Source organism: Haliotis rufescens, unplaced genomic scaffold (genome assembly GCF_023055435.1).
Source record: "Haliotis rufescens isolate VD_foot unplaced genomic scaffold, xgHalRufe1.0.p SCAF_26, whole genome shotgun sequence".
NCBI lineage: Eukaryota > Metazoa > Mollusca > Gastropoda > Lepetellida > Haliotidae > Haliotis > Haliotis rufescens.
Genome location: NW_025963957.1, coordinates 3560519 through 3576800, shown reverse-complemented (window position 1 = coordinate 3576800; position 16282 = coordinate 3560519). Strand labels below are relative to the sequence as shown.

The 16282-nt window shown below is 40.8% G+C and overlaps 1 protein-coding gene across 7 annotated transcripts in view; it reads left to right on the top strand.

The window, feature by feature from the left end:
- Window positions 1-16282, top strand: part of LOC124115243 (dynein axonemal heavy chain 1-like) — a 121709-nt gene that overhangs the window by 33166 nt on the left and 72261 nt on the right. For 5 of the 7 annotated variants that reach the window (XM_048402450.1, XM_048402449.1, XM_048402448.1 and 2 more), the window contains 13 exons: window positions 3273-3385; window positions 4016-4156; window positions 4682-4894; window positions 5660-5824; window positions 6196-6423; window positions 7667-7846; window positions 8747-9048; window positions 9631-9747; window positions 10383-10473; window positions 11283-11380; window positions 12250-12355; window positions 14951-15064; window positions 16036-16185. In XM_048402450.1, coding sequence (XP_048258407.1) covers window positions 3273-3385; window positions 4016-4156; window positions 4682-4894; window positions 5660-5824; window positions 6196-6423; window positions 7667-7846; window positions 8747-9048; window positions 9631-9747; window positions 10383-10473; window positions 11283-11380; window positions 12250-12355; window positions 14951-15064; window positions 16036-16185 — 2018 coding nt within the window. Of the gene's footprint in view, window positions 1-3272; window positions 3386-4015; window positions 4157-4681; window positions 4895-5659; window positions 5825-6195; window positions 6424-7666; window positions 7847-8746; window positions 9049-9630; window positions 9748-10382; window positions 10474-11282; window positions 11381-12249; window positions 12356-14130; window positions 14237-14950; window positions 15065-16035; window positions 16186-16282 lie in introns of all 7 variants that reach the window. The other 2 variants (XM_048402451.1, XM_048402447.1) reach the window with 1 other exon arrangement.

The following is a 16282-nucleotide window of genomic DNA, read 5'->3' as shown; positions in this document are numbered from 1 at the left end:
ATAGTTCACAAAGTTTTTGCAACTATTTGTTTGGGTATGATTACCGGTAACTTAGATTTATGTATCTCAATAATATTTTTTTGTCATTTGGCATTTAGTTGTTAGGGCTGGCCAGTTTTGCAAGAACAGAATTAACTTAATGTCTGTTTATTGTGCAGGATGTTTATTATCTACACAGTTACATTCTGTTTACTTCTGTCAGAGAAGCTTCCAATCTCTTTATTAGATGTTTGCAGTGGCCAGTTATCGTGCATTGGATTTATGAATATTTAAAAAGTTAATGATTACAATTTTTTAATTGTATCCCTTTTTTTAACCAATCCATCAAGATAGAATGATCAAGCAAATAAAAATAATTATTTTTGTGTTTTATGGTGGCTGGTTAGCTCAGGTCGATCCATAAATAAAAATATTTGAAAAGTGTTGCCTGATATTCAGCCCCAAGTCAAGAGCAAATATCATTAAAAATTCACAATTTGGAACTAAACATTTCCCAGTTCATGTTACAAGGTATTACTATATATAACTAGTAACTCACTTTATGGCTTTGCACAAGTAACCAGTGTATTCACTTATAACAAGACCAATAAGTAGGAACAGGTATTAATGCTTAGTTTCATATTATTGCATTAATGCAATCTCAAAATACCTCTGAATTTAAGAAAATATGAACTTTTAAAAGCTCCCAAACAAAATAACAATTAAAATAGTAATAAATAAAGGATAAAATAACATTTTTTTCTTTATTTGCCTGCCAGGGCACTTAGTTAAGAGTCTTAGACAATCCTTGATTATACTGTGGGAGATAGTCAAGGTAGAATGCTTTGTTGAACAGGCCTCTAATGTAGCCTCTCACTCTATGATGTTGTCTTCCCTATCCCCACCCCTCCCTCCTCTCCACCCACCACCCTCCAACCTCCCCTGCCCGCTATACGCCACCCTGCTTACAGTGTGTGGGTGTATGTGTCATATCATGGTCATTTTGTGAACAGGTCATTGATACACTGGTCATTTTGGGAAGCAAGTGATGTACTTGCTCAATTACCAATGGTGCCACTTTGGCTGCACTGTGAAACAGGACATGGCAGACTTGCATCTGACAGGCATGTTACTCAGCTGAAGACATTTTTTGTCATGTAATTGTGTTTTGAGAACAAAGATGTTTTTCTTCTAGAACGCTCTTGCTCAGACCTTGACCTTGAGATTCTGTAATGATTCTGATGATCCAGTTGTTCCAGTGACCTTCACCTTGTATTTATGCTTACTAAGAAAGAAGAAACAGTTTCATGATAAATGGAGCATGTTCCACTGAATGAATGAACTTCTGAAGACAAAAATGACCATGATATGACTTTGCGTGTTTGCAAATCGTTGGTTGAAGATATGTAGAAATGTGATATGATTTGTTGTGATTTGCTTTCTTGTGATCATTTGTGAAACATTTTACTTTAAAATTTTAAACAGTGAAGAAGTTTCCCCATGTAAGGGGTGAGTGGTCGCCGACACAAAGTCCATGTTTTCACCTAGAGAATTAGTGAACTGAATGACCATGTGTAAACTAACTGTGATACGGAGGTAGACTGTAGACTGCATAGACATGTGCCCTGTTTAGCAGGGCTTACAGGAGACGGGGCTTTCGTTGATTCATTGATTGGAATGTGGTATGGAAAGAAGTCTTTAGTTTAGACGTGATGTAGTGTCTTTGAACTTTCATAGAAATTACCGATATGATGGTAATTTGCATTTTGAACTAATATTGTCTTGTCTAGCATGTGTTTATATGTGACTTGTTTGTGTACATATCTCAAGCTATCTCCAGCGACTGTTGCGCCCAGTCGTCTGGTGCTCCACAATTCGCTGTGCAGAGTTGCGCCCTGGGCACGCCAGAAACCTATGATTGTGGGTTCGAATCCCGGTTCGCCCCGATTATGTTTCTAGGTTTGTCAGCACCACACCCGTGCTCGTGGGTTTCACCAAAGTGGTAAACGTCTGAGACCTGCATCACTTCTTTCCCCCCACATTAAGCTGGCACGCCGTGATATAACTGGAATATTGTTCAAAGTAGCGTTAATCCACTCACTCACTCAAGGTATCTCCAGGGCTTGGGTGGCCCAGCAGGCAAAGGTGCACCACTATGTGCAGAGTAGCTTCTCATAGCTGCCAGGATCATGGGTTTGAAGCCAGAATCTTGCTGACTATGAATCTTGGTCTGTCAGCATCATATCTATGGTTGGGATTTCACCAAAGAAGGAAAAGGAAACGTGGGTCAATTTGACATGCTGTAATATACCTGAATTATTGTTCATCCAGGGCAGTGGGGTAGCCTAGCGGTTAAAGCGCTTGCTCATCAGCCCAAAGGCCCGGGTTCAATTCCACACATGGGTTCAATGTGTGAAGCCCATTTCTGGTGTCCCACATCGTGATATTGCTGGAATATTGCTATTTCAAAATTATATGTATTTTGTGTGTATCATCAAATAAAAGTAATATCCCTATCATTAGTTGACTAGTGTATTTACCACATTTCAAGAACATGTCCTACAATTCAGAAGATTGTCACTCTTCTCGCTCCCTTGAATGCTTTTCACAGGCTGACCAGTATGTTTGATACCATAAACAGCTAAATACCAGACATCACCATGTGTGTCTGTGTATGTGTGTACAATGTATGTGTGTGTGTGTTTGTGTGTTTACTGGGCTCTGTGTGTCTGCTTGTTCGTTGTTTCATTGTGCAATGTGTTGTCATGCAATCAGTGGTACCTTCATTCACAGTGTCCATGTTTCTTGTCAAACAAAACCTGTAAAGAATATTTGTCAAACTTTTTCAATTTTTAGGAATTCTTGTTTTCTAAAATTCGTCCTTACTAAAACACTTTGAATAACTGTTCTGTATATATTGGTGTCAGTTCCTTTGCAAAATCATTCATAAATATTATTAAGATTATAATAGTAAGGTATTGGCATCATAAAAGATTTAAAAATTTCTGGGTAAGAAATATGAAAATGTTTTTTTCATTTTAACTTTTATACATAAACTTAAAATTTTAATAAATTAATTTACCTTTATCTTTGGAAGGTAATCATTCTCTCATTTCTTTCTCTGAACTTCTTGAACCTATGTCATTCTCATCACACTGTCATCTCTGATTTCTCATCTCCAAACTGACAAAAGTTCCGTCAAGGAAACGGTCAGGTGTCCAGTACATGCTGGCCAAGGGTGAAGCATGTGCTCCACTAGAAGCTGGCGTACTGACCTGTGGCTATTTCTGCAGGTGTCCAGCAGGTGGCCGCTGAGATCAAGAGCAGCATCGAGGAGTTCCGGCCCTTCATTCCACTTATTCAAGGCCTGCGTAACCCTGGCATGAGGAACAGACATTGGGAGCAGGTACTTCCACAACACACAGTCTGACAGTTGTCTTCATCATGTTAACTCTTACATGTGTGAAGAGTTACTTCCCTTAGATGTGTCAGAATGTGATGTTCATGAGTTTGGATCCCGGATTTGCCCTGATTATGATTCTTGGTTTGTCAGTACCATACCTATGATGGGTTGAGCCCAAGTTGTATATATGTGTCTACCAATGGCATCACTTTGTCTTCTTTCCCACATTAAGCTGACCTACCATCTCAAAACTGAAGCTGACCTACCATCTGAAAACAGAGCAGCTTTAATCACAACTCACTGACACATATGGGCTGTCATACAGAGCTAACTTTACCAGACCATAGACATTTTGCTTGACGCAGGCTAGTGATGAAAGTTATAGATCTCAATATAATGACGTACATGAATATTTCACACTTATTGCTCTTTCTATACGAAACAGTTTATTGTTCAGGGATTTCTAATACATCGGAATATACCTCAATAATAAGACTCCATTTTATCTAATTAATCATGAAATGTGATTTTGTCTTAAGTGAGTATTCTGACTAACAATAGGTGTTCATTTTGAAACTATTCTCTTTATGAAAAGCTTTGGTTCTGTGTACATTCCTGCCATTACTATTCCAGTTGTCTACTGACCTTGGTTTCCCAATCCGACCCAAGGCCAACCTGACCTTCAAGAAATGCCTGGAAATGAACCTACAAGAACACATCCAGGTCATTGCCAAGGTCGCAGAGGTTGCCGGCAAGGAGTACTCCATTGAACAGGTCTGTCTTCTTTTCCCTAAGGGAGGATGGGGTAGCTTTGTGGTTAAAGCATTTACTTAAAATGAAAAGTGTCCGAACCCCACATTGACCAATGTCTAGCCCATTTCTGGTGTTCTCTTTTGTGATTTTGCTGGAATAATGCTGAAAGCTGTGTAAAATGCTATTCCACAGAGCGATCTTAGTGTTAAGCTCATCGTAAATCCCATACTTTTACATAGATTTACGACATCGGTTGCACAAAGAACGTTTTGTAGGGGAACGGGCCCTGTACCAAAACCTTTTACTCTAAAGAAATATTTTGTTTTGCCTCGGTAACAGTAACAAATTTGTTTATAAAGATAAGATCTTTATAGAATAAAGGTTTAAGTAATCAAACTACATCCATATTTTTAGTGTAGCTATTGCTGCTACATGAAAATTTACCAGTTCTTTTTTTCAGCTTCAGTTTTGTTGTTTGTTTTTAGCTTTGAGTATTTAGCTATACTGTTAGGCGATGTGATATATGTACTGACATGTTGCACACAGGCTCTGGACAAGATGGAGAAGGAATGGGACCCTGTCATGTTTGAGATCATTCAATACAAGGAGACTGGCACCTTCATCCTGAAGAGTTCCGAGGAAACCTCCCAGCTCCTTGACGACCACATCGTCATGACACAGAGCATGTCCTTCTCACCCTACAAGAAACCCTTCGAAGACCGCATCAACAACTGGGAGAACAAGCTCCGGACCACACAGGTACAGCGTAAACTGTGTTAACAGCATCTCATACATCAGGGTGCCGTTGTATGAAGCAATCTTAGCACTATGGTCTCTTAACAAAGACTTATGACAGTTGTATTGCCAAGGTTGTTTTGTACAACCTCACCCAGCTTTCCAGATTAACCTTTCATTTTGAGATTTTGTACTGATGGTAATAAATACAGGATCAATCAGCTGGAAACATGCATTGAGTGTTACATTTTCCATGTGCTTCAAAGAGTTCTATTTGGTTATGTAGTGAACACACCAGACACAAACATTTCTCTTGTTTATGTTTTCGAGATTTTTTTAAACACGAGAAAGAATTTTAATCTTAACTCTATGAGTTCCCTTAATTTCTTCATTCAGTATATTATCTTTCACATACAGTAAACTATGTTTATAACAAATACGCTTATGAAGAACTGCCGGATTTAACAAACTGTCTTTTTTGGTCCCGTCAATTTGCTGTATATATATATATCCTGTATACATGCTTATTACAAACTACGGTTATAACGAACTAGAATTAGAGCTCCCTTTGAGTTTGTTATATCCGTAGTTTATTGTACACATAGACAATATTCAAGGAATTTCAGTGAACTGACATACCCATAACTTCAATCTGTTACCTGTTATTATTGCTCAAGGAAAATTCCAGCTATCCTATTGATGGATTGCATTTTGGAACAACTCATACAAGACGTACGTACCTTTTGTTGTGTTTGACCTAATACTAACTGCCCATGGTCCTGGCTCCAGGATGTGCTGGACGAATGGCTCCAGTGCCAGCGGGCGTGGCTGTATCTGGAACCCATCTTCAGCTCCGAGGACATCAATCGGCAGCTGCCAGTAGAGAGTAAGCGCTACCAGACTATGGAGAGGATGTGGAGGAAGATCATGAAGAATGCCAAGGAGAACCCTCAGGTGAGAGGCCTCATAATGGAGGGTTTGCTTAATGATCGTTGTGTCTGCTCATCATGCACTTTGGGTAAATTCTCTGCTATCCTCATATGTATATGTATCCCTTTAAACATGGCATAAAGTATTGTACACTCATGCATTACCTTGTACTCATGTGACATATGACTGTGTTATTATTAGAAGAGGCCCAAAAACCTGCTCACTCACAACACTGTCTTATCTTCTGTCAACTATTTGATACATTTGCCATTACTGCCATTCTATGATGCTGTCTATTTAAGTCAAATGTCTTTTACTCTTTTATATCCAAACTTCAGACATTTTGCACTCAAACATTACCATTTTTTGTACTTGTGACTAATATCTGTTACCAGGTGATCTCCCTGTGCCCTGACAACCGTCTCCTTGACAACCTACGAGAGTCCAACAAACTGCTGGAGCAGGTGCAGAAGGGACTCAGCGAGTATCTGGAGACCAAGCGAAATGCCTTCCCACGATTCTACTTCTTGTCCGATGATGAGCTGTTGGAGATTCTGTCTCAAACCAAAGACCCGACTGCCGTACAGCCTCATCTTCGCAAGTGCTTTGAGAACATCGCCAAGGTAGGAGCTTATTGGAACTAAAAGTTTTATCACTGTCTTCTAACCCACTGTGTATGCTAACTCCAGCCTATGATGTCTATAGAAATAAATAATATTGCAAGAGATTCCTTGGCATTTGATAAGTGTACCCAGCAATGTGGTTTGCGAAACTCAAACGGAAAAGAAATTAGGTCACACCCACTAACTGACAGCTGTTTCTGATTGGCGCATAATAGAACAGGCGGGGCTTGTGTTGCATGTTTGCTCAGAATGATGTCACTGATTTCATATTGTTGATAACAGTTTCTTTGTGTTAATGATTAAATAAGCAGCCTGTTACTATTGCTGATGGATTTATCTATAAGAATTGACTTCAATATGTCAAAAATATTTAAGTCAATTCCTAAATAATCTAGCAGTTTATGATGACCCAAATTTCACACAAGGCACTAATTATGATATCTTCATAGCAGCTGGAAATGACCTTGAGAGAATGGAGTATTGTCTAGGGTTGGGACGAGTCCAAATACAACCTGGGTACCCTTGAGAGGGGCAGTCGGGTACCCTTGTGGTTAAAGCGTTCGCTCGTCACGCCGAAAACCCGAGTTCGATTCCCGACATGGGTACAATGTGTGAAGCCCATTTCTGGTGTCCCCCGCCGCGATATTGCTGGAATATTGCTAAAAGTGGTGTAAAACCATACTCACTCACTCACTCACTCAAGAGTTGAGTACAAAATGTCCGCTTGGGAATTGTTTTACTAGAGCCCTGGCAAACATTATTCAGATACATGTATAAAGTGATCTGTTCATGCATTCACTGAGGCTGACTGAAGCTTTATCTTTATTCAAACATACAAAAGTGCACTGTCAAACAAAAGCAAATGTCAGTTACTTGAAGTGTAACCAGGGAGTTATAGAGAATTTTTGTCACTAAGGGCTATGTGACATGACTAACCATGGGTCCAGGTATTCCTTTGGGTACCTTGATCCTCCTCAGTACCCACCCACCTCGAGTACCCGAGCTACCTGTCCAAGCCCTACTGTAGTCTCTGTTTAAGGATCGGTATTCTCATCACCAGCAATTGGAAGAACTTGGGTAAAAATCAAGGTGGTGCTTACTCTGGTGGAAGTCTTGGCTTAGCTGAAACCTTTTGTCAAATCCAACTTATATACTTCAGACATTGTCTTAGACTCTAGTGATGCAGATGATATATAAGCTATGATTCATGAGTTTAATGTCTTAATTATATTTCCAACAACAGCTGAAGTTTGAGGATGATCTGAAGATCACGCGGATGTACTCTGGTGAGGGAGAGGATGTGGGATTCCGAGAGAGCATGTATCCCACGGGAAATGTGGAGGACTGGATGTCGGAGATAGAGAGAGTGATGAAGGAGAGTCTCAGGCTCATCATCAAAGATTCATTACAAAACTACAAAGAGGTGAGCATATAGGAAAGTTGCCATATACCCCAATGAACCAAATAATGAATATGGTATTCTTTTATCACATACTTCAGTGTAAAAGACTGAGTTTTCACAAGTTGAGAAAAGTGACATTTTCATTGCAGTGAACATAACAATTGGTATTTCACTGCAGTGAACATAACACTTTGACAGAACTAGTGTCAAATAAGAGTTACCTCCCCTTAAATTGTCTCCCTTCATTGTAAGTGTCTAGTCCGTACACAAACTGTTGACATCCTTTTTACGTTAGTTCCACATTGACAAGGCAAAATAATGACAGATGGTCATTTATGGAGTTAATATCACTTCTTGCCATTTATTCTCTCGAAATTGTTTCATTATAAACTGTAAATTTCTCATTAAATTCGTCAATCAAGACTGTTCATTTTGCAAAGCGGCATTTTTGTTACTTGACCTGTGTGTGTTCTGTCGCTTCCAACAGCGGTCACCTAGTATGAAGAATTTTGTTTGTTTCTGTATATAATCATATCTAAATGTATGATAAAGAATTTTCATGACCCTTAATATTTTTTTATACTTTTGTTTATATTGTTTAAAACACAAGGGGTGGTGAACCGTCCCTATGTGTTTGGTAGGGAGAATTTACGTTTCAATGTTTTATATTTTTAATGAAATAATTTAATTTTCCGGTAGACAACTACACAAAAAGTATATAATAAATAGGATATTCCATATGTCTCATGAAATATCATGTTTCTCTCATTGAGTGTCAGGGGAGAAAATGTCTCCTTCAGATGAATTGGGTTTATACAAGACACTGTGACTGAGCTATCAGATTGCCAGATTTTATAAGTGGTATAGACTTGCTGGAGATTGGTGTATACAGGGCTGATACAGGTTATCCCTATATTACAGGTACCTCGAACAGACTGGGTTCTGCAGTGGCCAGGTCAGGTCGTCATCGCAGGCTGCCAGACATACTGGAGTTCGGAGGTGACAGACTCCCTTGAGAAGAACTACCTCAATGACCTGTACAAGACGCTGCTGCAGCAGCTGGATGACCTGAGGAACCTGGTGAGAACTGACCTCCCCAAGATCGGCAGGATGACCCTCTCTGCCCTCATTGTTGTGGAGGTCCATGCCCGAGATGTGGTGGCCAAGATGGTGGAGGCCAATGTCAGCAATGCCAATGACTTTGAATGGATCAGTCAGCTCAGGTAGGTACATGATAGGTCATGACAAAGTCTCTTGTTCGGCCTTGATTAAGCCAACTATTACTGTCTTTAGTGTAATATATAGATCAAGGGTTACAGTGTTCCAAATGTACACACAGTCAGTGCAAAAGATTTTGAGTCTACTTGTCCAAGGTGCAGAGTTACCTCCTTTGGGATGCAAGGAACCTGTGATCATGGGTTCAAAGCCCAGATTGCCTCAATTCTGTTTCTAGGTTTGTCAGCACCGTACCCATGCTCACTGGTTCACCAAAGTGGTAAATGACCAAATCATGGTATAACTGAAATACTGTTCACTCAACAACTAGTCCAGATTTGTCTTGACATTTACAGAATATTTTATTGTTCATATATGGACTATTAACTAAGCTTTTTAATAAGACGGAAAGTACTTTACGTGACTTGGGTTCAAACGAATGGCAAAGTCACTGACTGCACAAATGGCATACAGATGGTCATCATCCGTGTTGTATAAAATATATTTTATTTATATATTTCACAGACGCAGCACCGATAAATGTGACTGACAGTGTGATGTGTTAGAAGTAACACGTATGACTCTTTCAGATACTACTGGCTAGAGGATGAGAACCTGTACACTCGGGCTGTCAATGCTCAATTCCCCTATGGGTACGAGTACCTCGGGAACACCAGCCGCCTCGTCATCACACCCCTCACTGACAGGTACGTCCACACATCCCCTGAGGGGGGCCTGGGTTAGAATTGGTCCCCAGCTACCTATGCTTTTCATAGGTGGTCAGACTCAGCAACTTGGATGCTTGTCAGCATACCTTGACAGCACAAATTGTTGCTCACAATATCACTGTTTGGTCTGGACCAGACTCGATTATGTACAGGCCATCTTCATACAGCTGAAATATTCCTGTGTGCAGTGGTAAACAACGTCCTCACATAGCCTACTTTCACTTCTGTTATAACACACCTCTTCTGTTGTTGATTACTCTCACTTGATGCTTTCTGTAGGACACTGCACTGAAATCTTCCCATTTAGCTCTCACTTTGATCCTACCTACTATCTCTTGGAGATGGTCAGGGACTTCATTGCGTGTCCTTCCCCTATTCTAGAAAGCAGTGGTGTAGCCTAGTTCTTAGTGTTTGTGCTCAATACTGAAACAAAACAGGGTTCAAATCCCACATGAATATAATGTGTAAAACCCATCTGTGTCCCCTGGCTTTATATATTGCTAAAAGCTCACTCATTAAAAAAAAGAAGAGCAGGTTAAAATCACTGTGTGTCAGAATTAGTTATGCTAAGTATGGTACAAGACCTGTTTGCTTCACTGACTGATCTGCTGCAGATGCTACCTGACCCTGACCGGGGCTCTCCATCTCAAGTTTGGTGGTGCTCCTGCTGGCCCGGCCGGGACAGGCAAAACAGAGACAACCAAGGTAAGCAGCTGTACGCTCTTACATCAGTATAAGTCACCCCTTGGGGACTCTGGTGGGAATAGCTCTCCGGTATCACGTGCTTGTCTCCGTGGGACTCTGAGGCAGAATACGTCCCCGGTGACCCATGCTTGTCTATGCTGGGGGACTCTGGAAGAGAACAGCTCTCCAGTAACCCATGCTTGTCTCCGTGGGACTCTGAGGCAGAATACGTCCCCGGTGACCCATGCTTGTCTATGCTGGGGGACTCTGGAAGAGAACAGCTCTCCAGTAACCCATGCTTGTCTCCGTGGGACTCTGAGGCAGAATACGTCCCCGGTGACCCATGCTTGTCTATGCTGGGGGACTCTGGAAGAGAACAGCTCTCCAGTAACCCATGCTTGTCTCCGTGGGACTCTGAGGCAGAATACGTCTCTGGTGACCCATGCTTGTCTCCATTTGGGGACTCTGGAAGCGAACAGCCCTCCAGTAACCCATGCTTGTCTCCGTGGGACTCTGTGGCAGAACACGTCCCCGGTGACCCATGCTTGTCTCTGCTGAGGGACTCTGGAAGAGAACAGCTCTCCAGTAACCCTGGTATCTTTTCATCACAATGTGTGGTCTGGCTGACTGTAGGTAGTACTCACACATCAACGATGTGGATCATTGCTTATTCTCTCAAGAAATGGTGTGCCTGTCTTAGCCATGATTGTTTACAGGCTGGCATGATATTGCTGACTCTGTCAGCATCACTTGACACTTCAGTAATTATTGTGTTCGGTTGATATGAAATTGCTGCAAGCTATAAAGTTCTGCCCTGTCTCTGTGTGTAGGATCTGGCCAAGGCTATGGCTATCCAGTGTGTTGTCTTCAACTGCTCAGACCAGCTTGACTTCATGGCTATGGGCAAGTTCTTCAAGGGTCTGGCCAGGTATGTTGCACTGAATATGTATCTTGCATTGAATATGTTCTCGCTCCTTAACTGTTAAAGATGTGGTAAAAGTGTATGTGGACAGTCCTTTCCCTGAAATAATTGCTTATGATTAGGATCGGCAACCACTATGCAAGATTTTAATTTTCCACATTTTAAGGTAAATATTAAGTCCATTTTGACTAAACATTGTAATCAAACTGACTCCGTTGGTAAGGATAAGATATATGGATTAACAACTTCTTTATTGCAATTGTAATAAAGAAATTGTTCATCCATATATCTTATCCTTACTTAGTACTCTGACTTCTGGGGCGGTTGGGTAGCCCAGTGGTTAAAGCCTTTGCTCGTCACTCCAAAGACCCGGGTTCGATTCCTGACAATGTACAATGTGTGAAGCCCATTTCTGGTGTCCCCCGCCGTGATATTGCTGGAATATTGCTAAAAGCGGCATAAAACCAAACTCACTCACTCTGACTTCTAAATGCCTCTCAAAGAAGTAGCTCTGTTGGATATCTCCCCTCATTTCTGCTCCATGTTTGTCATACAGGATACCATTGATAAGACTGAACAGCAAAACTGGAGTGCTGACATCAGTTGGCAAATTGTGAAGTCTAGCTATAGTTTCAGTCCTGCATGGTACAAGTTATATCCACTCAGTAGGTAGAAATGCTGATACTGGAACGAGATTGCCTTTGATTGAGAATATTGCCATCATGTGCTCAAATTTTCAGCAGAGCGAGGTTATACTTTATCCACATTGAAATTCAACTGTCAGCTGTGCTTTTGTTTTCATTCCAACAAGCTGTGATTGCTTAGGATCTCAGTCCTGTATGAACTTGGCATGATGTGCCTGTTTGATGTTCCAGTGCTGGCGCCTGGGCTTGTTTTGATGAGTTTAACCGTATCGACATTGAGGTGTTGTCTGTGGTTGCTATGCAAATCACAACAATCCAGAAAGCCCAACAACAGCGGGTGAGAAGTCATCTGGCCCCTCACCCTGTCTTTCTTCCGTGTGTCACTATACTAACAACCAGCAGTTGCCTCCCTTTGCTGCTTGGCCATTCATCACATACTCACAGTTTACCATGTATATATTGTCGTGTATATATATTGTCTTTTTGCTGCGTGGTTTACACAACTCCCAACTGTTGTCAAGTGCTTGCTTTGTCTAACCGCTTTTTGCTCCATATTGTGCTGGTATATATTGTGCTGGTATATATTGTGCTGGATTTGTGCATCCCACTCAACCTGATTAGCATCTAACTCATTGGAATAATCAGCCCTGTTGTCATTTTGATCTGTAATGATTAACACTATACATGAGCCACCTTTGAAGAACATTATGTTCTAGGTACGTGTGTCTGAAATTGGACACAAGATGGTGGAGCAGATCCCCTTTAGAACATAAAGACTTTCATCAGAGGCATTCGAAGTGTTGCAAGGCATAGGCTTTGGACGAATACTGAAAGTTGTAGACTGCTAAATTTAAGTATGAAAACTAAGTGTTTGGGTACATGAAATGTTTTGTCCCCACCTGGAAGATTATGCTAAGTAAGATGCTATTTGGGTTGACTATGAAAGTATTTGTGTCGACTATTGTAACTCCAATGGACTTGCAGTGGTCTTAGCGCTAACATCTCTTTGTGCAAGTGGGCCCAGTTCCCATTACCCAGGCTTTCAGGCATAAACAGGCAAAATGTCTTACATTGTGAAAAACTGTGAACCAAGGCAAGACTTTTTTCATTGTTTTGTTAATCCCACTAGCTCAAAATAAAAGGAAGAGTGGAAAAGACGAAATCTGAAAAGCACTACGTTGTTTATATGGATGAATGCAAAAACACATGTTTACCACAATCACTTTTCACATACAGTTGGTTAAACTGTAAGACAATAGGTTACAAGATATCAGCTCGTCTCCATGATATCTCACACACACACACACACACACACACACTCACACACTCTCACACGCTCACACACACACACACACACGCTCTCTCACACTCACACGCTCTCTCTCACACACACTCACACTCTCTCTCACACACACTCACACTCTCACACACACACACACACACACACACACACACACACACACACACACACACACACACACATATGCACACTGTAACGGAAGTAATCTTGAATGCGGAATTAAATCCAATTGCACCTCACCATCAAACGACTAGACAATCTCAACCAAAACTGTACGTATGGCAACATATTCACATACTAAGCAAAAGAAAAAATGTCCCTTCAATTAATTTTTTTTTCTAACTTACTCTCCAGACTTTTTCACAAAAATATACATGCACCAAACAATGTATGTACTCCTGCTTAAGTGTTAAACTGCAGATTTTAGGGTTCTGATGGGTACCTATGCATTAGAGCATGTGATTTATATGGACTCAACTCCCACATCAAGGACTCAATTAACCTTAACAGGGGGAGATAACTCACTTCTCATGGTCACTTCTCTAATATTTGTGCTACAGACATGCTAGAGAAATGATACACTGCCTGAAAGCATTTTGACTTAGATGATGCCAAAAAAACAAAACAAGTTATCAACTGTGGCATATTACCGTTGAAATTGGGTTCTAAAGACAAGGTGGGGTATTTTAACACAGGTTCTTGAGTCCTTATTTTCTAGCCATCAGGGCCCTATGTGACAGCTTGCTTGTGCCTGGTAGTCTGTGTCCTCTCCCTAATCCCATGTGCATCTCTCTTGTCTCCCTCTCACTCAGCTCGGGGGCTTGGGCCTGCTTTGATGAGTTTAACCGTATCGATATAGAAGTGTTGTCAGTGGTAGCTATGCAGATTATGACAATCACTCGGGCACAGCTCCAGAAGGTAATGTATATCCGGTAATCATACCTTAAATATTACTGCATCAGACATCACAGCATCGCTGTGACGATTTGCAATTTTTCAAATGTCATTATTGTCGTAATGATTTTGGTACTGAACTTTGGTATCCTACCCTAAGTTTTGTTTCCAATCTTGTGAACTACCCACTTTAAGCACCTTTGTCTCCCTAATGTAACCCTCTGTTTGTCACCCATCTCTTGTATATCTTCATTAACATTCTTTGTATTCATATGTGCACTTAAGTTTTCAATCGGTAACATTCATGGCTGGGTTTGAATTTTTTAATGTATAAATTGTGTTGTCTCTTTTGTATTATTTATTACAGACAAGCCTAATGTAGACTTTGCATGGACAAAATGAAAATGCTCTGAATGGCTGAAATTAAGTTTTTTACTTAAAATCTATTAGATCTTTCAGTGTTTGGTAATACTTTCCAGTTTGTTTTTGGAAATGATTCTCAAATCAACCCTTACTTTTCTTAATTTTGCTTTTGCATATTGACCAAGAAAATCTATACCAAAGAGAATTGTCTTGCTTCTGGTTTTATTTGGTTAATTTCATGTAAATTTATTACAAGGTTTTATAAATTTTTTGTCCTGAGAATATTTTTGACCAAATGAATGTAACAGTGTGAGGATGTAGTGGAAGCTGTGTTTGTTGTGTCGTGTGCTAACCCTCTGTGTCCTCATCTCCCAGTTGGACAGGTTCATCTTTGAAGGTGTGGAGCTGGCGCTGAAGGCGTCCTGCGCTGTCTTCATCACCATGAACCCTGGCTACGCAGGCAGGACGGAGCTGCCGGACAACCTCAAGGTAGACAACACTCAGGACTGTCACATAAAGACAGTCAGAACAGTCATCATTGTCAGCCTTACATAGTGCATCATGGCAGTAAACACTTTACCTTATAATGGATAGTGTTCTGATGGGATAAGCCAATCCATTAAAATTGGTGTCACAATTACAATAAATATGCAAATGAGGTCACTTAGCTGGAACTACTTTTGATAAGTTACATACATCAATGTAATTTCTGCTTGCTCTGTAGACTATTTCCTAATATTCCAAATAAATTCAGGAAGGGTGTTTCTGTAAACAAGCATAACTACCTTCATTTAACACTATATCACAGGTGGAGCAGTTTACTCTAATATTGTACTCAAGGTCATAGGACTGCTATGTGATCAAGTGGTAGAGGGTCTGACCAGAGAGTAGAAGGTCAGGGATTTGATCCCCAGCCATGTCATACAAGAAGACATTATAAGATCTTACTTGTTACCCTGCCTGGCGATAGCCATTTAGAGGCTAAAACAAGGACTGGTCGGCTCGAAGTCAGTATACTGTGTCTGAGGAAGGGATTTATGTTAAAACAGCGGCATGGTATCTCAGTGGGCTAGCACTATAAAATCTGCATTAGTCCGGACTAGTACAAGCACTCGCACACACACGTGCATGCACATCGCTATATGAGCACAATAATCTTGAAGGCAACGTTAATCATTTCACCTCACCTCAAGGTCATAGAACAGTTCTAACACAGTCATACACAGTCATAACAATCTCACATACTCAGACATATGATTATAAATGCAGATTATGGTACGTTTTAAGATGAACATTAATTCAGTGGGGGTGATTCAGGGAATATGTGTGTCAGAGATATTGGAATAAATCTATAAAATTGGCAAAAACATTTCTGCCGGAATATTGATGCAGCTATTTAATTCTATGTGTAGCAGAAATTCTGCGGTTCAGTAGTAACCTATTGAATAACTCCTATCCAGGCGCTGTTCCGTCCAGTAGCCATGATGGTGCCTGACTACGCCCTCATCGCCGAGATCTCTCTCTTCTCCTTTGGGTTCTCAGATGCCAGGAACCTCTCCAAAAAGATTGTCACCACATTTAAACTGTCTTCCGAGCAGCTCAGCTCTCAGGTACATGTGACTCACACAGCTGATAAGCAGCTCTGCCGTGTTATCGTCCGGGTGGCCAAGTCATCTCAGCCACAGAATTTGCTGTGAAGAGTTATGT